This window comes from Urtica dioica, chromosome 12 (genome assembly GCF_054948205.1).
Source record: "Urtica dioica subsp. dioica isolate 48M chromosome 12, U.dioica_male_clone48M_v1_H2, whole genome shotgun sequence".
NCBI classification, from domain to species: domain Eukaryota; kingdom Viridiplantae; phylum Streptophyta; class Magnoliopsida; order Rosales; family Urticaceae; genus Urtica; species Urtica dioica.
Genome location: NC_142767.1, coordinates 6,924,551 through 6,947,897, shown reverse-complemented (window position 1 = coordinate 6,947,897; position 23,347 = coordinate 6,924,551). Strand labels below are relative to the sequence as shown.

General features: G+C 39.5%; 2 protein-coding genes across 2 annotated transcripts; both read left to right on the top strand.

Annotated features, from left to right (window-relative positions):
- The first annotated feature begins 15,971 nt into the window (after window positions 1-15,971).
- Window positions 15,972-18,300, top strand: LOC149378841 (uncharacterized). Its single transcript, XM_089602228.1, has 4 exons — window positions 15,972-16,318; window positions 16,548-16,804; window positions 17,087-17,532; window positions 17,757-18,300. The coding sequence occupies exons 1-4, from the start codon at window positions 16,212-16,214 to the stop codon at window positions 18,015-18,017; spliced, it is 1,071 nt and encodes a 356-aa protein (XP_089458354.1). The 5' UTR covers window positions 15,972-16,211; the 3' UTR covers window positions 18,018-18,300.
- Window positions 18,301-20,117: 1,817 nt separating this feature from the next.
- Window positions 20,118-20,504, top strand: LOC149378840 (protein FLX-like 3). Its single transcript, XM_089603884.1, has one exon. It carries the CDS (start codon window positions 20,118-20,120, stop codon window positions 20,502-20,504), a length of 387 nt encoding a protein of 128 aa, XP_089460010.1.
- The last annotated feature ends 2,843 nt before the right edge of the window (window positions 20,505-23,347 follow it).

Sequence of the window (23,347 nt, the reverse complement as noted above, 5' to 3'; positions counted from 1 at the left end):
GAAACGAGAGGGAATTTGAAGAGAACTCTAGAGATAGTACGGGCTTTTCTCTTTGAAAATTGGGCTTACCGTCAAATATTACGTTGGGCTTTGCATTTTCTTACCACACAATGTTGCCTGAAAAGGGGAAATTACAGGATTAACGGTTTTTAGATGGAAACTTACGAAAATAGCGGATTTTTTTAAACCACGAAACTAGCGAATTCGCTATATTTAGGACAAAAATACCTTTATAAACAGTATAGACAATAACCTATATTTGTATATGTGTATACATTGATATATGTATATTATATATGTATATTGATAAACAATTTGCATAGTATATTGTTATATTTGTATATTATATATGTATATTGATAGACAATCTCCTATATTTTCATATTATGTATTGATGTATATTGTATATTGTATATTATATCCGTATATTATGTATTGATATATATTGTATATTGTATATTATATCCTTAGTGTCCACAATAATGTCATCACTCTTACAAAGAGACCGATCCAAAGCCCACTCATGAATCTGAGCTCGCTCTCATCTCGCTCATCCTCATCATCGACATCGCAAAGGCCATTATCGGTCTCAAGCTTCGTGGCTCTCATGGTCCTCCTATCGCTCCTCAACGTCTTCTGCGTTGTTTTGACTGGATCGACGACTAGTTTGTTCATTGATGTGACTGTCGTCGATGACCGATCCAAAGCTTGGTCACAAATTCGAGAGCGATGGTGACTTTGCTCGTCGTCGTGACCATCACGACGATCAATCCAATGTCCACTCAAAATCTGAGATCAACTATGAGTTTGTTTGCCGTTGTGACCGTCGCCGACGACCAATCCAAAATCCACACACTAATATGAGATTGGCTGCTAGTTTGTTAGCCGATGTGAAACCGTCTCCAACGACCGATCCAAAGCCTTCTAACAAATCTGAGATTGACGGTGAGTTTTTTCTTCACTGTAACCATCTCTGACGATCGATCCAAAGCCCGCTCACGAATCCGAGCATGCTCTCGCCTCGCTCGTCCCCATCGTCGTTGTCGCAAAGGTCGTTCTTGGTCTGGAGCTCCGCTGTAGAGGTCATTTTTTCGTGGATTGTATCGCCGACGTTGCAACAAATTCCTCGACTACGCCGGTAGGAAAATGACTTGGGATATCAGCTAATTAAAATAAGGGCAAAATCGCCAATATGCAATTCAAACCCATTGATTTTGATATATTTTGGTTTCGAATATTTTTTATGCGAAAAGTGAGAGCAATGCGTTGCTGAACGTAATTCCCACCATTCAAAATGCAAAAAAAAAAAAAAAAAAAAAAAAAAAAAAAAAAGCAAAGTGTTTTAAAATATTATATGTTTTAATTTTATAAGAAGTATAATTTTTTTATATTCTACAGTTATTTTTTTTGTAAATGAAACCCTAAACACTAACCGAGATAAAATAAATCACAAAACATTACATTTTTTTAAAATAAAAAGTACGCAAAAATTAGATAATAAATTGAAAGTCCAGATCTGCTGTGTAGCCTGCTTGTTAGATGATGTTAAGAACAACAAGACAAACAACAAACAACAAATAATGAAAGCAAGTAAAGAACGCCAAGAAATGGTAACCTAGTTCGGCTTCAAATGCCTACTCTGGGGGGATATAAGTCCCGGTGAAAAGAACAACTTCACTAGACAATATGCTGAGTACACGTCGGAATACAATGGATGGTCACATTCCACTACTCCTAACTCCAAGCTATTTCTATGGTGTTGTTAACCTAAGCTCCCCCTAGGTTTGAGCTCCCATCATTTTTCACTCATACACTCTCCCAGTGTTTCACTTCATTATCATGACAAATACATCAGTAACAACTGTAAAATACACTAGGTAAGACTTTGCCGGACGAGAGTCAAAAACCCTATAAACCAAAAAGACACACACCTCAAATATTGGTTTTCGACTGTAAAGTGTGATTCCCTACCTAGGGTAAAACATTCTCTTTTATAAGAGACAACAAAAGAGAATGTCCTGTAATCGGACACCAGGACAGATGGCACAAAGCAGGTCGAGGAGAGACACAAAAGCTGTCAGGAAGGCCACGTCAAAACCTGGCCGTACAGCAACAAAAATGTTATGAGCAATGCTAGAAACAACATCAAGGACAATAAAGTTGCCTGAACCAAAACGGCCAACTCAGTGTAACTACAATCTCCCCATTCGGCTTTGAGAAGGCAAAACTCTATTATGCAACAACGGAGCTACAAGATTCACTCATGCCACAGTGACTGACAGATGAAGGCAAAAGAACGCAAACATGCTAAGATATATAGAGCATTGTATCAGTTAGACAGCAGAAAACCAGAGTAGCAAATGACTCCCATTTTTTGCCAAGCAAAGACAAAGAGGAAGGAGACTAAGAGTGAGAGAATAGATATTACATGCCAGATAGTTTTAAAAGAGAGAAGAAGGAAGCAAAAGAAACACATTTTAGCAACCAGGGTGATCAGTGAGAGGACGAGGCAGGATCGGTAGAGAACATTTTTGCCAAAGCTTCCTCAAGGGTCCTTTTGCGCTCCGAGGACGTGGCAATGAAGGACTCTAAGTGTTGAATCTCATGCTGAATGGAGAGGGAAACAAGCTTCCCGATGTCTGCTGACATGGACGGCACAACTGGTGCATCAGGAGAGAAGAACTTCGCATGAGGAAGACTGGACTGAGGCGGCTTCTGAATGTCAGCTACATGGTGCTTCTGGAACAACTTGTAGCTGAATATAATTTTGCCCAGATTCAAGCTGCATGCCTTCAGTTCTTCAGGAGAAAGAATGTTGGGGTGTTGGCGAAGAATGATCCCAGTAATCATAGCCGGATAGGCTATAGGAAGCTTGATGGCGTCCAATCCTGCATGCTTGATGACTTGGGAGTAGAAGAACTTCCCAAAATCCAGCACCCTCCCAGTTCCTATCATGTACAAGAATTGAGAAAGGGCAAGAGAGACACCTGTGGAGTGAGCAGAGGGAAGCCAGTTTTTTTCTCCGATCTTGTGCAAGACCGAGTACTTGGAGCTAAGCAAAGAGGCTCGGTATAAACCAATCTCAGGCCAACCTTTCTCATCTTTTCCACCCGACAGTTCCTTTACAATGGAAGGCATATGATCTTCAGACGCAGGAGCAACCGACCCCAGGTACTCGTGGATCACCTTGGGAGAGAACTCATGCACTTGTTCCTCACCACAACCTTCTAAAAGTTTGGGGAGGTCGCATCATCGACCTGGTCTGGCAGGTTCACTATGAACTCTCGCACCAACTGAGCATGATAGGGAGCCACAGCAGTGATAGAAGATAGAAGACCAACATCCTTGAGAAGATTGAGAATGTCAGTCCACCCTAGGGCCTCATCCGACAGCACATGCTCCGGGGCAATGCTACGGAGGATGACGTACTTCCATCTCCCTGCGTTCTTCAAGGTGTGGAAGGAGATACCTGTGATGGGAACATCCGGAACTTCTTACCGGGGGATCTTCTTCTTCGTCTTCTTAATAGGGACTCTCTCTTCTTCAACTTCTTCTTCAAAGGTGTTAGTGACATGGTCTGCCACATCTTCTTCATGCTCTTCTTCTTCTTGAATATCTTCAATCGGCTTAACCTCAGGAACGCTTTTTCGCTTCTTCGCCTTGGTTACCTTTTGAAAGTGTATGAAATGGTATACAAATGTCTGTATGTATCAACTCTAAGACGTCTGTTGCCCTTATTACACTCATTTTCTTTTATTGTTTTTTTCCTTTGTTATACATGCAACACATACATCAAAGTCAGAAAAATCAATTTGATCCAAGATTCCTTCATAAACAAGCCTTTCAGTTCTATTTCTAGAAATGTGACATAATCGTTTGTGCCATAAGGAACTTGGACTTTCATTGCTTAATTTGCGTTTAGTACCACGTGATTCCACATTCAAGGTTTCATTGTAAGAAGCAACAGTGTCAATCATATAACGATTGTCATATATAACAAGTGAACCGGTTCCAATAACTTTGGAATTAATAGATAAATTGAATACACTGTCTTGGAACGAACAACAATATCCTAATTTGTCCAAACATGAAACACAAACCAAATTCCGTCTAAATGACGGTACAACAAAAGTATCTATTAAATCCAAATAATAACAAGTACTTAATAACAATCTAAAATGTTCAATTGCTTTCACATCTCCGACTTGCCATCACCAACATAGATGCGCCTCTCAGCATCACTTGGCCTTCGGTAGTTCAGAAAACCATGCATCGAAACACTTATGTTAAAAGTAGCACCAAAATCTAACCACTAAGTGTTTCTATGTACTGAAGCCAAAGTAACTTCAGAGCAGACTAAAGCAAGAAATGTACATTTCTTCTTATGCCATATGCAATACATAGGACATTACTTCTCTCTGCTTTTTTGAGTGCCAAGTACTCAGCCCACTACAGGAATAGGATTGCTAATTGGGCCTTTTCTTCCCATGGCTCTGGTGTCACTCCCGCTCTCGCCGATCTTTTGTATCCGATAGGTACTCGCTCCTCTTTTGACTTTGGAGAATTTATCTTTGATCATATGGTGAAGCATGCTGAGTCATATGTTGTTGAGCTTCCTGATGGGTCTCCCTCATTGACTATAGGGATTCTTCTTTCTCAAAAGAAGGATATTTTGCATGATTATGACGTTGTGGGAGTAGTTCCTTGAAAGCTGACATTCAGTCACAAGCTGCTTGAAGGGAAATGTGTACATGACATTGTCAGGCCATCTACTGCGACATCTTTCGGCTTAGGTACTGATACTTATGTTGTGGCTCCTCTGTCTGAGTCTGTGCAAAGCGACATTTTGAGAGCTCTAATCCATGAGGTCTCTACACTTCAAGAGATTATCGACACCTCTACTCGTCCAAAAGCTGTTTACGAAAGGTTGATCAACGTCATGACTCCTTCTAGGCGTAATGATGGTGCCTCAACTTCTCAACATGCCCCTCATGCTCACATAGAGGAAGCTCAAGAAGAAGAAGATAATGAAGATGAAGAAGATGATGATGATGTTGGCACTTTAGGATCTCTCTATTTGAAGATTTGATTTGCTCCTAGTCTATAATCTATTTTGATAGTATGTTTGATGTCGTGTGGGTTTTTTCTTTCGGATATTTGCTATAGGTATGCTTTGTTTGAGACTGTTATAAGGATGTATCTTCTGTTTATGGTATGTGTGTTCAGACTCATTTATTACGGATTTATTGTGCTTTTGCTGCTTGTTGGAATTGATCTAGGGTTAAGAAAAGATTTAACGCTTCGAGCAAGCGGCGGAATTTAAAAATTTTATTTTAAACAAGTAAAACGTTTTTACTAACCTAGACAAAGAGCACGTACATTTGAATTAAAACTATTAAGAGCATTATTTGTTTACTAACATTTGTGAAGCTTGAACGTTGAGAAGCCTTAGAAAGGTTGAAACGTTCGTCTCCCCACGCAGCTCGTCTTTCTTCTTTCCTCGGGAACTCGAGCAACCACAAAAGTTTCTATCACAAGAATCACTCGAGAAAGAAAGGAATTAGTGTGTGGGCACTTTTAAACACGACGACTCAAGAACAAGTCTAAGAGTCGAAGAGCTAAAACTTTAGGTCAAATGTGGACCTAGGTGCCAAAACAAAACGAAAGAAAATTAGAGAGAGTTAGGGAAGGGGGCGGCCAAGTTCAGAGAGAGAGGCTCTCAATCTCTAAAACTTTGGAATGAATACAATGATAGGAATGAGGGCTCTATTTATAGGAGAGTAATTACCTTCAACAAGGTAGTTTCCTCTTCTATAGAATATCACGTATTCATGAGCAAATATTGCCATTTTCCCTTAGAGTCACACGGCCAAGAGAGTCTTCATGACTCATTGGATTTGTTTCCTCTTTTATTTTTGTTTCTCCTTGACTTATGTATGCCGCCCATATTCATTTCCTCTCAGAGGAAATTTGTTTCATCTTTTTTCTTTTGGCAAGTATCTTGATACATTAATGCACAAAATCATCTCTCTTTTTCTCCTTTGGGTTGGACGGCCAAATGCATCTAGAAGGAGCTTCTAGATGTTTCTTCATTTGTTCATGACAACATAAGAAAGACCCATTAAGAATTTTCAATTAAAATTCTATAAAAATGAAATTAATCCTCAACGCCCAAATTCTTTAAGTTTGGCCGAGTGATATTTGTCATCATATGACAATGTCAAAAAATTTATTGACATTCATTTCATCCGTTGTCCAAAAAGACAAAATTACCTTTTAGACAATTTTCGTAAAACTTGTCTAGCTTATAGTTTAACTATTCCTACTCGATATGATTTGTGATAGTGGCCTCATGGATCCAAATGAACAAAGCTTGAGCTAACATACTTGGACTCAAAAGTTCACAAACCTTTTCCAAGTTTAGCTTAATGCCAACTGACTCCACTAAAGAGTTGACACTGAGAATCTCTCGGTTCAAATGAATTTATTTTCTACTCAAGAATTCAACTAAATTGTGATGAGTGGATCCACTGAATATTATCTATGTTTACCCATCATGAATATCATCAACTAGTCGGGATTTACAAAATTACCATTTTACCATTCTAGATGTTATTTCCTTAACTCATTTGTCGCTTGTGAATAAGTTAGAAACAATGTATTGACGAGGAGCTAACAAGTCACATTGATTCATCCAAAAGAGTCATGACTCAATTTGGACACTGGCCAGTTCATTTATTCACATTCCAAGGAACAAAGCATGAGGTGATATACATTGCATTTCAGCAATCTTGTACATGAATTCCATATCTATGAGATCTTCACAAAGTTACTCATGACATCTTCATAAATTAGTACTTCACCAATAGGTCCTGTTCAGAATCACATAGTGAATCCGAACTCTGACTTTCTCAAATGAGAATACGTAAGCTATGAAATGACATGTCTCATTTTAGGATTGAGGTAAGCATGGTGCAATTCATACGTAGTGACTTCGAGACATAAGATGTTAAATGATTTGTTTTTATCTTGTCTCTAGAAGTGCACTGGTCAATTCAGTACATTCGGAAGATACCTAGTAGAACTATAGAGTCTCTAACTCTCAATGTCCCATAACTAGACATCATAGATTCTCCTAACAATCGTACTGAGATCAATAGTCATTTGATCCTTAGATTGCGAATATATTGTTTTAAGCAAACCATGAAGAGTTTGTTCATGTAAATCTACATTTGTCTCTTCATGTGTTGTTAGGTTTGTTTAAGGACTATAGACTGTAGATTATCATAAAGCTTCAAACAGACAAGGAATAATGAATGGACGTTTCAACTTTTATTAATGATTTAGCATTTACAAGCAAGAGTCTTCGTGAGACTATATTACATCAAATGTACATAAATAGACACTACTACTCTTCTTGTGGACACCATTGACAACACTGCTTGCTTCAGTACTCTTATGTGTTTATCAGTTTTTGCCTCCCTCTGTTTTGATCTATCTTTGCATTTGGTATGTTTTTAAGGCAATCAGGGGGAGATGAGTTAATTTTACATTTATTTTGACTTTTTAATTACTAGTCTCTTGTTTGTAATGTCAATTTATTTTTTTTAGTGAGACTTTATCTAATGAGTACTACTTTGGAGGAGCTTGCCTAAAAATAGCCAAATGGAGAGTTTGTTGTTACGTGTATTATTGACTTATTTTTTAGTGCATGTTTGTTTGGCAAGATGTCTTGCAACATTATCTAGGATATGTGGAGACATCTTGTCCACTATGTGCAAAAATGCATTTCTGGCAAGTTTCATGTTTCGCCAGAATGATTCGCAGAAGACCTTTTACATATATTTTATCCACTAAATGGGTAAGAAACCCTAATTTGACTTTCAGAGGTGCTGACTACTATAAAAGTCAAAGACTCTGCCCTAAGTAGTATTGACGCATTCATTCATACTTTTAGGGTTCGACGTGGGAAGACCGTGGTAGGATTCAAAACACCTAAAATAAAAAAACGAAATTCGCGAAAAACAAAATAAAGCACACACACAGAACATCGGCGCATAGAGTATTTATATGGAAGATACTAGAGCTAACAAACATGCCTAAAATTCCCAAAATACCCCCAACTAACAGACAGATCGATCCGCAAATCATCGTCGTAAGGTCTTTAGTCGTCAGTTTCGTGACCTTGGCGCCGATTAGGCTCCACACTTTTAACAGATCGGTGCGGAGGCTCTAGTTCGCAACTGCGACGGGTACTCTTATCTATGATCGACCCGTCAAAGAGGAAGTTCAGCGCGTTCATTGCCGAGGCCAGAGCCATATTGGTGGGACTGGGACACGCGATGGAGGCGGGACATTCAATCTGATTGTCTCTAGGTAATCTCTCTTCTCAACAATCGGAAAGTCCCGTTGGCAGACATTGATACACTTATTGTTGGAAGAATTGTAAATAATAAGCTTTATTTACAAGTAAATGGATGATTTGTGGCTAATATTTGAGTGGGGTCCACTCATCGGAATTTGTTAATTCTTGCGTATTCTTATTCCTCGTTACGTTGGGTATAAGATTGATTATTTATTTGCCAAAATCATTACTATAATGAATGAGAAATTGATGCTCAAAGTATGCTTAAAGAACACATTAGTCATGTGGAAATAAAGTGAATTGCAAAAGTCCCACATGGGTTGGGTAAGTGTGTTGTGGTAGTGTTTATATACCATCCTCTCTCTTTAGTGGTCAAGCAAGTGCAAGAGAGGAGAGTGTGTGTGGGTTATCTCTTAACCCCTCACGCGCACACACACACACACGCGCGCCGCCGCCGAGCCGAGCCGGGCCAGGCCGGGCCGGGCCCGGCCCGGCCCGGACCCGGGCCCGGGTTTCGGGAATGTCTCGGTCTCGGTCTCGGGCTTGGGCCTTGGGCTCTTTGGGCTTACCCTTAACTTTTTATTGCAAAGTTCACTTATGATTTCTTTTAATTCCATAACATAACTTTTGTGTTATGTTGGGAATTAATTTATTCTGCATGGGATAAATGCATTACGTGGATTTATTCTGGAGAATAAAGGAGACTTAATGGAGACGTTTTTGAGCGAGCTTCCAAGGCTGCTCACGTTCTTAACTGACGTGCATTCATGTGTGGTTTAATTCTGGAGCATTAAGTGCCTGCCTTCAAGTGCTATTACTCTGGGCGTTTTCTTGTTCAAATTCGCTCAGGATTATGGCTATAAAAGCAAGGCTTGGGTTCTCATTCGAACAGATCCGAGAACACTGCTCTCTCCCTCTCTTTGAAATTGTTTTGTTTTGTAGTCTGGTGTTAGCTTCTGACACTCTGGTTCTAGTTCGCCGAAGCCGAGTTTTGTGGTGCATTGCTCGTCTTGAAGTCGTTGTATCCTGGGAGGCTTTCGCTCACGAAATCCAGCACCCGTGGGAGGGCGATAAAAGCTTCAAGGAAACCGTCAAACGGGCCTCGACCTTTCCTTGTTTTCTGTTGCTATTCCGGTTTATTTTCTTTTTAATTTCCTTGCATGTGTCTTGTAATTTTCCTATCAATATTTTATTAAGATTGCTAACAATCTTGAAGCTTTTATTTTTTTTTAAGACAGCCTGCGAGGAAGAAAAGTTTTCCAGAATATTTGTTTTTCCCGGTTTTGGTTTATTTGTTACTAATTTCCGTTGGTTTCTCTTGTAGAAAAGATGACTAACGTTAACGACACGACGAATGTGACTGGTGACGGGAGCCTCGCCGAGAATCCCTCCGTGGTGAACACCCCGACGACCATGATGTTTGGTCAAATTCCTGTGACCTTGGGTCAAGACTCGATGGCGGCTACGGCCGGGAACGGACCTGCGGGTCTTGTCCAACCAATGGCTTCGATGGCCATGAACGGTCCAAGCGGTTCTGTGGCACGCGTGCCCGCCGTCATTCCGGCCGAGAAGCCCGAGAAGTTCTCGGGGTTGAACTTCAAACTTTGGCAACAAAAGATGTTGTTCTACTTGACAACGCTCGGTCTTGCACGGTTCCTGACCGAAGATCCACCGACTCCTCGCGAGGACGAAACCGATCGTGATGTGCTAATGGCGTTTAGCGCATGGAAGGATTCCGACTACTTGTGTCGGAATTCCGTGATGAATAGTCTCAACGACTCGCTGTACAATGTGTATAGCTCCAAACGCTCGTCCAAAGAGCTTTGGGAATCACTGGATCGGAAATACAAAACCGAAGACGCGGGCTCTAAGAAGTATATCGTGGGCCGCTTCCTCGATTTTCAAATGGTGGATTCAAAGACCGTGGTGAGTCAAGTCCAAGAGCTGCAACTTATCATCCACGAGATTCATGCTGAGGGAATGACCATTAGCGAGTCATTCCAAGTTGCCTCTGCCATCGAGAAACTACCCGCGGGGTGGAAGGACTTCAAAAACTATCTCAAGCACAAGCGAAAGGAGATGAGTTTTGAAGACTTGGTTGTCCGACTCCGAATTGAAGAAGACAACCGTGGCTCCGACAAGAGGTTCAAGATCCACTCCAAGAAGGCCAACGTCATTGAACATGGCGAGAGCTCGAGGGGAAAGAAACCCGCCCACAAGCTTGGGCCAAAAGGAGGGACGTTCAAGAAGAAGAAGCATCAACAAAAATTCGTTGGGAAATGCTTCAACTGTAACAAAGAAGGTCACCGTGCTACCGATTGTAGGAAGCCAAAGAAGAAGAAGGAGGCCAATGTCGTGGAGGGCGATGATGAACTCCTCGTCGCTGTGGTCTCCGAGGTGAACATGGTGGACTCGAACCCCAAGGAATGGTGGCTGGATTCTGGAGCAACCCGCCACATATGCTCTGATAGAAACTCCTTCTCCACCTTCGAGCCGATGGAAGATGGAGAGAAGTTGTTCATGGGCAACTCTGCCACCTCTGACGTCAAGGGAAAAGGCGACGTCCTTCTGAAGATGACATCTGGGAAGGAGTTAAAGCTCACGAACGTGCTCTATGTGCCCGATATAAGGAAGAATCTCATCTCTGGAACTGTGCTGTGTAACCATGGGTTTAGAATGGTTTTAGAGTCTCAAAAAGTTGTACTATCTAAGAATGGGATGTATGTGGGCAAAGGCTATATTAAGAATGGGATGTTCAAGATGAATGTAATTGCCATCAAGGCCAATGAGAATAATAAGAAGAATTCTTCCGCTTATATGATTGAGTCATTTAATTTATGGCATGGTAGACTAGGTCATGTGAATTATGACACGTTAAGAAAATTAATTAACTTGGATTGCATTCCAAAGTTTAATATTGACTCAAAACATAAATGTGAAATTTGTGTTGAAGCAAAATTAACGAGAACATCTTTCCATAATGTTGAAAGAAATAGCGAACCTCTTGACTTAATCCATACCGATTTGTGTGATTTAAAGTTCATGCCAACAAGAGGGGGTAATAAATATTTTGTGACTTTTATTGACGATTGTACAAAATATTGTTACGTTTACTTGCTTAAGAGCAAAGATGAGGCAATTGAGAAATTTACCATGTTCAAATTAGAAGTTGAGAATCAACTTAATAAGAAAATTAAAAAGGTCCGAAGTGACCGAGGAGGAGAATATATTGAGCCTTTTGGGGCGTTTTGTGCACAACATGGTATTATTCACGAAGTCACTCCGCCTTATTCTCCTCAATCAAACGGAGTTGCCGAACGAAAGAATCGCACACTCAAAGAGATGATGAACGCGATGTTGTTGAGTTCTGGGTTACCCCAAGAAATGTGGGGGGAAGCAATTTTGTCTGCAAATTTCCTTTTGAACAGGATACCCCGAAAGAAGGAGGATAAGTCTCCGTCTGAGTTATTTAAAGGAAAAAGACCTTCCTATAAATATTTGCGAATGTGGGGGTGCTTAGCCAAAGTGATGGCGCCTCCTCCAAAGAAAATGAAGATAGGACCAAAAACTGTAGATTGTGTCTTCATTGGATATGCACAACATAGTAACGCATATAGATTCATTGTGTATGACTCGAAAAACCCCGATATACACAAAGATTCAATTATGGAATCTAAAACTGCTTCGTTCTTTGAACACGTGTTTCCTTATAAGTCTAAGGAAGATGTACCCAGTTCATCAAACCAATTTCTTGACGATATTGAGGAAATAACTCAAGAAAATAATGACGAGTCTGGGGACGAGATAGAGTCCGAAGGACCTAGACGAAGCAAACGAGCAAGGGTGGAAAAATCATTTGGTTCTGATTTTCTGACGTATATGCTAGAGGCTCCACCTCAAACCTACAAGGAGGCTGTAAACTCTGTTGAGGGTCATTTATGGAAAGATGCCATAAGAAGTGAGATAGACTCTATCTTGCAAAACCATACTTGGGAGTTGGTTGACCTTCCTCCTGGAAGTAAAACACTTGGTTCTAAGTGGATCTTCACGAGGAAGATGAAAGTCGATGGTACTATTGATAAGTACAAAGCAAGACTTGTAATCAAAGGGTATAGACAACAAGAAGGGTTGGACTACTTTGATACATATTCTCCCGTGACGAGAATAACATCCATAAGATTGATAATTGCATTTGCTGCATTACGAAATTTAGAAATTCATCAAATGGATGTAAAAACTGCTTTCCTTAATGGAGATCTCGAAGAAGAGATTTATATGACTCAACCAAGAAAGGAAAGTGTGTAAATTGGTCAAGTCGCTTTATGGCCTTAAACAAGCCCCAAAGCAATGGCATGAGAAATTTGACACTGTGATGATGTCAAATGGATTCAAAATCAACGAGTGTGATAAATGTGTGTATATTAAAGTCACTGATAATGGTTATGTGATTTTATGTTTATATGTTGATGACATGCTAATTGTGGGTAGCAATAATCGCATGGTTCAGTCCACGAAAGATATCTTGAACTCAAGATTCGATATGAAAGATTTAGGACATGCTGATGTAATTTTAGGTATCAAGATTACGCGTACGACCAATGGAATTGTCCTAGATCAATCACACTATGTTGATAAAATTCTAGACAAGTTTGGAAAGAGCGATTCTGGAGTCTCTAGAACTCCTATAGACATTAGTCAACACTTGTCTAAGAATAAAGGTGAATGCATCTCCCAAATTGAATATGCGAGAGTGATAGGCAGTCTCATGTACTTGATGAGTTGTACGAGACCTGATTTGGCCTACACTGTTAGTAGACTAGCTCGATATACGAGTAATCCAAGTGCTGAACACTGGAAAGCAATCGTGAGAGTGCTGAGGTATTTACGATTCACTCGTGATTACGGTCTACACTATACAAGATATCCTGAGGTCATTGAAGGTTACACTGATGCGAGTTGGATATCTGATATTCAAGATTCTAAAGCCACTAGTGGATATGTATTCACTCTGGGAGGTGCGGCTATATCTTGGAAATCCTCCAAACAAACTGTGATCACTAGATCCACAATGGAATCTGAGTTTGTTGCGTTGGATAAATGTGGCGAAGAAGCTGAATGGCTTAGGAATTTCGTAGAAGACATTCCTGATTGGACTAGACCCGTGCCTGCAATATGTGTATATTGTGATAACCAATCTGCTATTGGTAGAGCACATAGTGTGATGTATAATGGTAAGTCTAGACATATCCGTCGACGACATAATACCGTTAGACAACTTCTCTCATCTGGAGTCATAAGTATTGACTATGTTAGGTCCAAAGAGAACATTGCGGATCCGCTAACCAAAGGGTTAAATAGGGACCAAGTAGAGAAGACATCTAAAGGAATGGGACTGAAGCCCATGGCAAATAAAGCCAAGGCAAAGGAAACCCAACCATGATGACTGGAGATCCCAAGATCTTGGTTCAAAGGGACAACCTAATTGTCAAAGGCTAAGTGAGGTCACTGTGGGGGTAACCCCTGATCCTATTCCTATTAAAATAGTGACTCCCGTACGAGGCTAAGCTTGGAGCTTTTAATGATTCTGTGAAATTGGATTGTTGAGATTCCGAATGAGTAATGCGGGATTACTCTTAATAACTGAATCACCTATGTGAGAGAGAAGTGGGGCCGCTTCAAAGGAGAATTAATTGGGCTTAGTTCTTTAGAAACTCTTGCAGAACCAGGCGAATGTTCAGGGCCAAAATGAACATAACCATGAGAACTGAACCTGTGTCAGGAAAATATCAGTGGGGGATACGTTTATCGTTTATACAAAACGACTAACAGTTCAAGGACATCGTGTCTACTGAGTAGTTAGTAAAGATGACATATCTTTCCGAGGGAAGGTTCAAAGGCTCTACCTACCTATCCTATACTGGTATTAACCGTAGAATCTATCACCACTTTGAGTCGTGTCGTGTCTTTATAATTGTCGTCTCACAATTTCATTCATGTGGGGGATTGTTGGAAGAATTGTAAATAATAAGCTTTATTTACAAGTAAATGGATGATTTGTGGCTAATATTTGAGTGGGGTCCACTCATCGGAATTTGTTAATTCTTGCGTATTCTTATTCCTCGTTACGTTGGGTATAAGATTGATTATTTATTTGCCAAAATCATTACTATAATGAATGAGAAATTGATGCTCAAAGTATGCTTAAAGAACACATTAGTCATGTGGAAATAAAGTGAATTGCAAAAGTCCCACATGGGTTGGGTAAGTGTGTTGTGGTAGTGTTTATATACCATCCTCTCTCTTTAGTGGTCAAGCAAGTGCAAGAGAGGAGAGTGTGTGTGGGTTATCTCTTAACCCCTCACGCGCACACACACACACACGCGCGCCGCCGCCGAGCCGAGCCGGGCCAGGCCGGGCCGGGCCCGGCCCGGCCCGGACCCGGGCCCGGGTTTCGGGAATGTCTCGGTCTCGGTCTCGGGCTTGGGCCTTGGGCTCTTTGGGCTTACCCTTAACTTTTTATTGCAAAGTTCACTTATGATTTCTTTTAATTCCATAACATAACTTTTGTGTTATGTTGGGAATTAATTTATTCTGCATGGGATAAATGCATTACGTGGATTTATTCTGGAGAATAAAGGAGACTTAATGGAGACGTTTTTGAGCGAGCTTCCAAGGCTGCTCACGTTCTTAACTGACGTGCATTCATGTGTGGTTTAATTCTGGAGCATTAAGTGCCTGCCTTCAAGTGCTATTACTCTGGGCGTTTTCTTGTTCAAATTCGCTCAGGATTATGGCTATAAAAGCAAGGCTTGGGTTCTCATTCGAACAGATCCGAGAACACTGCTCTCTCCCTCTCTTTGAAATTGTTTTGTTTTGTAGTCTGGTGTTAGCTTCTGACACTCTGGTTCTAGTTCGCCGAAGCCGAGTTTTGTGGTGCATTGCTCGTCTTGAAGTCGTTGTATCCTGGGAGGCTTTCGCTCACGAAATCCAGCACCCGTGGGAGGGCGATAAAAGCTTCAAGGAAACCGTCAAACGGGCCTCGACCTTTCCTTGTTTTCTGTTGCTATTCCGGTTTATTTTCTTTTTAATTTCCTTGCATGTGTCTTGTAATTTTCCTATCAATATTTTATTAAGATTGCTAACACTTATTTCAGAGATTTTATTTGTGTTACATGTATTTCTTCTCTTTCATTACGCGCACTTGTGATTATAATATTCCGGCCCATGGTTTGGCAAAGATGGCGCTCAACTTTGACTCTCCGGTGTCATGAGCGGGGTTGGTTCCACCTCCACCAAGTCTTATTAATGAAGTTTGCTACTGTTATGGTTCAAAAAGAGAGGAAACTGTCAGGAACATAAGCAAATCGTAATCGCTGTCGTCATTCAAACAAACAAACGAAAGCGAAAGAGTGCGAAACACGATCAGCCAAGTTAAAAAATAATTAAATAAATAAGTAAAAAGAACAAAAACAACTACATCACTTAACGACAAAGAAAAAAAATGAAAGAAAAAAAAAATCTTTACTATATGACTAAAAAGTTAAAAAAACGGTCAAAATAAGTAAATAACAACTCAAATGTTAATTTGACGCTAACAAGAAGAAGACAAAGTTACATATACAAAGCGCCAATATCGCGATACCAAAATCCTTATCAAAGTCAAAAATCGAAACTTTCAGTATCAAAGAATACTAATTTACTTTCCCTCCAAGGAAAACTGAAAATCCTTATCATCCAGAACCTTCTTCCATCGTGTTTATTTATTGTGTCCTCGATCCATAGCACTTTGCATTATTTGATTCCAATACAGAAACGGTTCGCTTTAATTTGGGGATTTTAGGTGAACATGACAAGCGAAGATAAGAAGAGAGTTGTGATTGTCGGAGGAGGCGTGGCTGGTTCGTTCCTTGCTCGTTCCATTCAGTTCTCCGCCCATGTCGTACTCATTGATCAGTGAGTTCTATTCTTTAATCGCTTTTCGATGTTTTGGTTTTTTTTCGATGCCTTTTTGTTTTTAGGAACAATTTAGGGTTATCCGCCATTAAATAGTGAGCCTTCTTCATGCTGTATATGAAATAATTGCATAGTGCACATAGGAGTAACAATATTCATAATGCTTTTGTGCAATCCCAATCATCATCAAATTTTGACCTCGGAAATGAACAAAAATGGATATTATCAGGAAGGAGTATTTCGAGATAACGTGGGGGAGCCTGAGGGCGATGGTTGAGCCGGCATTTGCGGAGAGAATGGTGATCAAGCACTCGGACTACCTCACCAACGTGGAGATCGTCGCTTCCACCGCCACAAATCTCACAGCCGGAGAAGTCTTCACCGCCGACGGCCGTTCCTTCGTGTACGATTACCTCGTCATCGCCACCGGCCACAAGGACTTGTTTCCCGAGACCAGAGCCGAGAGGCTCGCCCAATACCAGGCTGGTCAGTTACTCACTCGATATTACTTGCCAAAGTTTATAAAAGTCACGAGTCGTACGTGTTATTGTCAACTGGTTTTGAGCGGAACCTCGTGAGCCCACCTAGCTTAAATGAGGGAGCCCAAAAATAAGGGACTTTTAAAGTTTTACAAGGTCGTGTGTAACTCCCTCATTTTCAATTGGTTTTGAGATGGAACCCGAGACACAAAATAGTATTGTATCCACTTTTGTTGAGTCGGGTTTGAGCAAAAGTAACATTTCGACAGTTTTTTTTTTCGTTGGACAGAGTGTGAGAAGATCAAGTCCGCTGGTTCAATTCTGATCGTGGGAGGAGGTCCCACGGGGGTCGAGCTAGCCGGGGAGATAGCGGTCGACTTTCCCGAGAAGAAGGTGACACTGGTGCACCGCGGCTCGAGGCTCCTGGACTTTGTGGGGCCCAAGGCTTCGAAGAAGGCGTTGGATTGGTTGGTGTCGAAAAGGGTCGAAGTGGTTTTGGAGCAGTCAGTCGATTTGGACGGGGTGTCCGACGGGGTTTACAAGACTTCCAAAGGCGAAACCGTAAAAGCAGATTGCCACTTCTTGTGCATTGGCAAGCCGTTGGGGTCGTCTTGGCTTCAGGAGACTTTTCTGAAGGATGGCTTGGATGAGCGTCAAAGGTTAATGGTCGACGATTATCTGAGGGTCAAGGGCTGGAAAAATGTCTTTGCCGTTGGAGATATTACTGATGTTAAGGTTAGTCCGTTCTATATCCTTTTTTTATTATCACACTAAAGTCGTTTTGTGCTTTAAAACATTCGGCTAATTAGTTTTCCACTTCAAAGTTTGCTGATTTATATTTTTTGTTTCTGTCGAGTAATATACCAAATAGTCCGTTTCTTCTTACTAGATAATCTCTTCTTACTATGTTTATTTGAGACACTGGTTTTTTGTCTGACCAATTGCGATGAATTCATTAGGAGATGAAACAAGGGTATTTGGCACAGAAGCACGCGCAAGTGGTGGGGAAGAACTTGAAGCTCTTAGTGAGCGGAGGAGAGGAGAACAAGTTGACTAAATACAAGACCAGTTTCGAGATCGCGATTGTTTCTCTTGGGAGGAAAGAGGGCGTGGCACAGTTTCCGTATCTGACGATCAGTGGTTGCGTTCCCGGGAAGATCAAGTCCGGGGACTTGTTCGTGGGAAAGACCAGGAAAGATCTCGGCCTAAATCCTCATTAGTGTTCTAAAAGGTCGATTCTTCTGATTTTACAAATTTGGTTTTTGTTTTTTATCACTTTCAGTTGCAATGAGAGTCTCTACGTTCTGTGTTTGGCATTCATGCATTATTTTTTAAGCAGGTTTATGCATTGTTATGTACATTTGTTTTTTGTTTTTTCAATTTTCATTTTGTATCTGTTAAAAATGATGTAAAGCTTGTTGTAGAAAGCAAGGATGTATGTAACTTTGGGATTTACAATATTGGTTTGTGTTTATAAGAATGTATTCATTTCGGAGTTCATAATTTTTAATTCTGACATCATTAGTTAAAAGTTGAACCGATTATTTATCATTTTTGTTTTCTCGTATATTTGAGGCTCAAATTCACATTTAGACATGAAATCCCTTTATATTTTTTAGGTTTATTTATTGAGGTTAGTAATTGGGATCTAGGAAACAAAAATGAATGGATAAAGAGAGAGTTACGACAATTATCTCGTTTCAAAGTGGAAGTTTAAGACTGTTTAATATTTTTTAAATTTCCATAAATACATTTCTTAAAAAAAATAGATAATTTTTCCTATCAATGAAATCATAGACAGAAAAACAAAGCTAAATGAAACGATTAACATTTAAAAAAATAAATAAATAAATAAATAAAACTCTAAACAACTAAAAACTGTAAAAATAAGTATCTATGGAATACAAATATTTAAGTAAGTATCGAGAGATTAAATTTACAAGTATTTGTTGTAACTAGTCAATCATCTACCTCATTTTAAAGATCTAACTCAAGTTTCATTTTATCACATAAATACTCAATCACGCCGAAGTTAATTAAATTAATTAAATTCACTGAATAGCTAATATAATTAACTTACTTTGGCATAGTTGGTTATTTTCTTAATAATATGAAACTTGAGCTATTTTTTAATAGGAGAATGAGCTAATGGGCTACTGATTTAATTGTCCCTTAAATTTATAACAAAACTACGAGAAATAAGTTTCTCGTGAAAATAAAAGAAAATAATCGGATTGCCCATGCAACGCATGACATATTTTTTTAGAAGGTGCGGACTAATTCATGCCCAACATGATCCTCTATAAAAATAAATAAATAAAATATTGATTTTACATGTAAAAAATAAATTTTAATATGTAAAGTTTATTTAAGGATAAATTACATTATGTTCCCCCAACTTTGAAACTTGTAACGGCTTGTCCTTCAAGTTTTGAAAAATAGCATCCGCACCCTTATAATCATGCATTAATGAAACTGTACTCCTTCCGTCAAATCTACATGATGGTATTAAACAAGAAAGGATAAAATGGTACTCTTCCTATTCATTCTTTTGTTTTATTTTTTTATTATTGTTTAAAAGTATAAATTAAAAATTAAATGTGAAAATTCAACAGTAATTAATCCTTGCAATTAATTTTCGGTGACTTTCGCCCTAAAAAATAGTGAAAAATCTTATTCCAATTGGTCATACAGAATCATGGATTAGGGAATATAACTGGTCTTAGAGCAACTTTAGCGGTGCAAATAAAGGACTTGCTAGCAATTTTAGAAAAATTAAAGCTAGTTGCTTACCATTATTGCATTTTTTTTTCATTTGCTTAGTAAAGCAAAGTTGCTCTATGGAGCCAATAGCTTTAGCAAAACAAATGGGTCCCACTCTTTTTTAAACAAATGTGAAATGTAGCAAGTGTGTCTCACACTCCAATTTCTTCATGTGAGTGTATGTCACTCTCTGGTTTTGGAAGTGAGTTTGAGCAACAACCATGATTTGTTATTTTTAGCATTTATTTTATTTATTTATTTATTTTTAAAAGAAGTTACCCATTCGGATGGCTTAGCTAGGAGAGTAATTGGCTTAGCAATGGAGAAGAATATTGTTGTAGCTTAAATTGCTTATGTGGCAATTGAAGCTAATATGGTAGTAGCTTACCATTAAAGATGCTCTAAGTTCATCAATTAAATTTGATCTCATCAGGAATCATTCGAGCAAAAGTTGGAATTTGACGACGAGCCCTATCAAATTTCTTATGAGTCTAAGCAAATCATCTTTGTTGATGTGCGTCTTTATGGATTTTCAGGATAATTAGAGAAGAAAAAAAATGGCAGCGGGAAGCCGTAACCACCGCGAACCGATGAATCATCGGCGAGGGTACTCGCTCGACAAGCCTTACGCCCGAGGCCTACCGCCACCTCATCCCAGGCCGATTCCCCACTTGGTTCTGCTCGAGGAAGAGCTGGAGATCCAACATGCCGAGATTTGGAGGCTGGTCGGAGACAATCGAAGGGTCATCGACGACCGCATGGGACTCCAGCGCGACCTGGCCACCGCCAAGGAGGAGCTCCACCGCATGATGAATGTCACTGTCAGAGAGATCCGCGGTGAGGAGGAGCTGCCGTCTAGGGAGCTCTACAAGAAGTGCTTGAAGATCGAGTCCAATCCTCGTGCCGCCGAGTGCACCAAGAGCAAGTCCAATCTTCGGATTTAAGTAGGAATTCAAAAATAAAACAATCGGATTTCGGATTTAAGTAGGAAGTAGGAATTCGGAAAAAAAAAAAAAAAAATCAAAAGGGCAGCTATTTAGATTTTCAGAAACTATAGTTCTGGTTTTTCACTCGACAAACAGACTTCAAAAGCTTAACATTCAATCTCCACTGTTCAGAATGTACCTTTATGTGTCACAAATACGCTGTTCAACTTTCGTGACGATCCAACGGTTGATAAAATCAGAAACTCATGTTTGCCAAGGCTAGTTGGAGTTACTGCGATTTATTTCAAATTTTTTGTTTTCTTCTCCGATGTACCAACGTTCTTCTCCACCTCCGCGAGTCAAGTTCCGGGCAGATTTGCACCACCAAGAACGCCTCTTTCCTACACTCATTAACCTATAAGCCTTTGTATTGGGCTTGGGTCGTGGTTTCTCCGACACCGTAATATTTTCTTTTCGACATAGGGGTGAAACTGGATCGGTTCGGTTCGGTTTTTGACAATTTTAGTATCCGAATCCGAATTTTCGGTTTTTAAAAACTCGGTCCAGTATCCGGTCCAATTTAGTCTAAAACCGAAATTCGGTTATCCGGTTTCTTAAATCCAGTATCCAATCCAGTATCCAATTTTTAAAATTCGGTTATCCAGTTTGTAAAATTTCAGATCCAGTTTAATATCCAGTTTTATAAAATGGATATCCAGTTTCTAAAATCCAAATCCGGTTTGTAAAAATTCAAAAAACGAGTACAAACTACTCTTATAAAGCTCCAAAATGACAATACATAATCTAAAACTGAGTAAAAAAATAAAATTCAAAAGGACACTCGTCTCCAACTACCTGCACATATAAATATCATAATATAAAATTAAAATTACTACCCTAATGATCATAATAAACCATACAACAATTGAATTTGTGTGTTACCTTTATAGATCACATAATCAAGTTATAGTAGCAGTATGAGTTGATATATGAGAAGTTTGTTCTTCTATGACAACTTGATCATCATGTGTTAATAATAGTGACATAAATTTGTTTTAATATGTATTTATTTTTAATTAAAAAAATCGGTTAAATATCCGATATCCAGATTTTCCCAAAATCAAATCCGATATCCGGTCCAGTTTTGTAAACCGGATCGGTTATCCGAATCCGAATTTCGGTTAGCTGACGTGGCTCCGAATTTCGGTTTCGGTTCGGTTTGGATATCGGTTTTATCCGATTTTCGGTTCGGTTTTGTACAGCCCTATTTCGACAAGAAACGAGTTCTACGATGACGCATCGGTTTCAGGGGGAGCAAACTGTTGTTTTCACATGTATGATTCTATTTTTCCTTTAAACGCCAAAGGGGGAGATTGTTGTGTGGTAACTTTTTGGAGGAGTGTTTAGGGGGGGGGGGGGGGGGGGGGGGGGGGGGGGGGGGGAGATTGTGTGACTCTTGGTGACTCTTGCTATAATGACGACTCTCTACCTTATTGGGCTATTCTGGAGTTGAGATTTGCGATGCTTCGTCGTCATCGTCACCTCGTCACAGGTATGATTCTGTTTTGTCTTTAAACGCCAAAGGGGGAGATTGTTGTTACATTAATTGACGATTTAATGTTGAAAAAATAATTAAAGAATCATTGAATACAATTTCGGATAGAATTGGGCCACGTTACAATTATATTCTGTAAGCGTCACAACTTCTGTTGTAACAGTTTGCGCAACAGTTACGGCTCATTCACTTTTGGGCTTTTCAATTCCGATTTGAAGTAGGATTCCAGTTTGGATTGATGATATAATGGGCTGGCTCTCCTAATTCGATTTCAAGAATCGTTTTGACCTAATTTTCTCTATAAATAGGTCATAACAACATCGTCTTCACTCACGCCTTTTGAGAGATTTATTCGAGTGATTAGCTGAACTTAGAATGACTTGTGTTCATGCTTTTAAGGTGTCTTTTACCTCTTATTTGTTGCCTATATTCGGGTGATTGTATTAGAAGCACAAGGTTGGGTTTTTCCACTCATATTTTCGGGAAACATGTTTAGAAATCTTGGGAGATATTCTGTAGGAATCGATGGGATCTCGAGCTTAGGGGGAGCCTAAGTTGCTGTTGAAGAGGATAGACATAGGTTGGGTAGCTAGCGAGGGAGTCGTTGAGTGTATATCCTTATTGTACCATGTTATTATAGTAAATTGCTTTCCACCGGGTAAAGACCCTCTAGACGTAGGTACGACTTGCCGAACTGAGTTACCAACTCTTGTATCTATTTATTATTTCCGCACTCATATCGTTTATATTTTGGTTCTCTAAATTTCAGCAACTTTCGTACTTTTTGTTACAACACTTTTTGCCACAGTTGCGCAAATTCAGTAATTTCAAGACCAACTTTAAAATGAATAATAAATGAGGAAATGTCATTAAACCATGACCATTAGACTAGCTGAAGTAGATGAACTAAAGGTTTTGCTAATGGGTTTTAATTTTATTTCTTTTAGTTGTTTAATTATTTTTTATTTATTTTTATAAGGTTATTTAGGTAAAATAAAAAAATTAAGCGGGTCACATGACCAAACACGTGCCTAAACATTGGATGACTGTCAACAAAAGTTAACAGAAGGAGCATAATTTCATCAATGCAAGATTTTAAGGGCGCAAATACTATATTTTGAATTTTAAGGGGCAAACCATTATAAGCGTCAAAGTTGAAAAAGAATAATGTAATTAATCTTTTATTGATTTTGTCATAGAAAAAAAAAAGTTGAAATACCCTATAGGCTAGGGTCCTAACCATGCCCAATCCCAAGCTCGGAGGGTCATGGGCTGATCACTGGTTGGGCCTGAGGTATTACTCTTC

Excerpts from the sequence above, each read along its gene's own strand:
- LOC149378841 (XM_089602228.1), top strand. The coding sequence starts at position 16,212 with ATGACAAGCGAAGATAAGAAGAGAGTTGTGATTGTCGGAGGAGGCGTG. Across the intron at positions 16,319-16,547 it reads CATGTCGTACTCATTGATCA|GAAGGAGTATTTCGAGATAA; the intron begins GTGAGTTCTATT and ends GGATATTATCAG. Across the intron at positions 16,805-17,086 it reads GCTCGCCCAATACCAGGCTG|AGTGTGAGAAGATCAAGTCC; the intron begins GTCAGTTACTCA and ends TTCGTTGGACAG.
- LOC149378840 (XM_089603884.1), top strand. The coding sequence starts at position 20,118 with ATGGCAGCGGGAAGCCGTAACCACCGCGAACCGATGAATCATCGGCGA.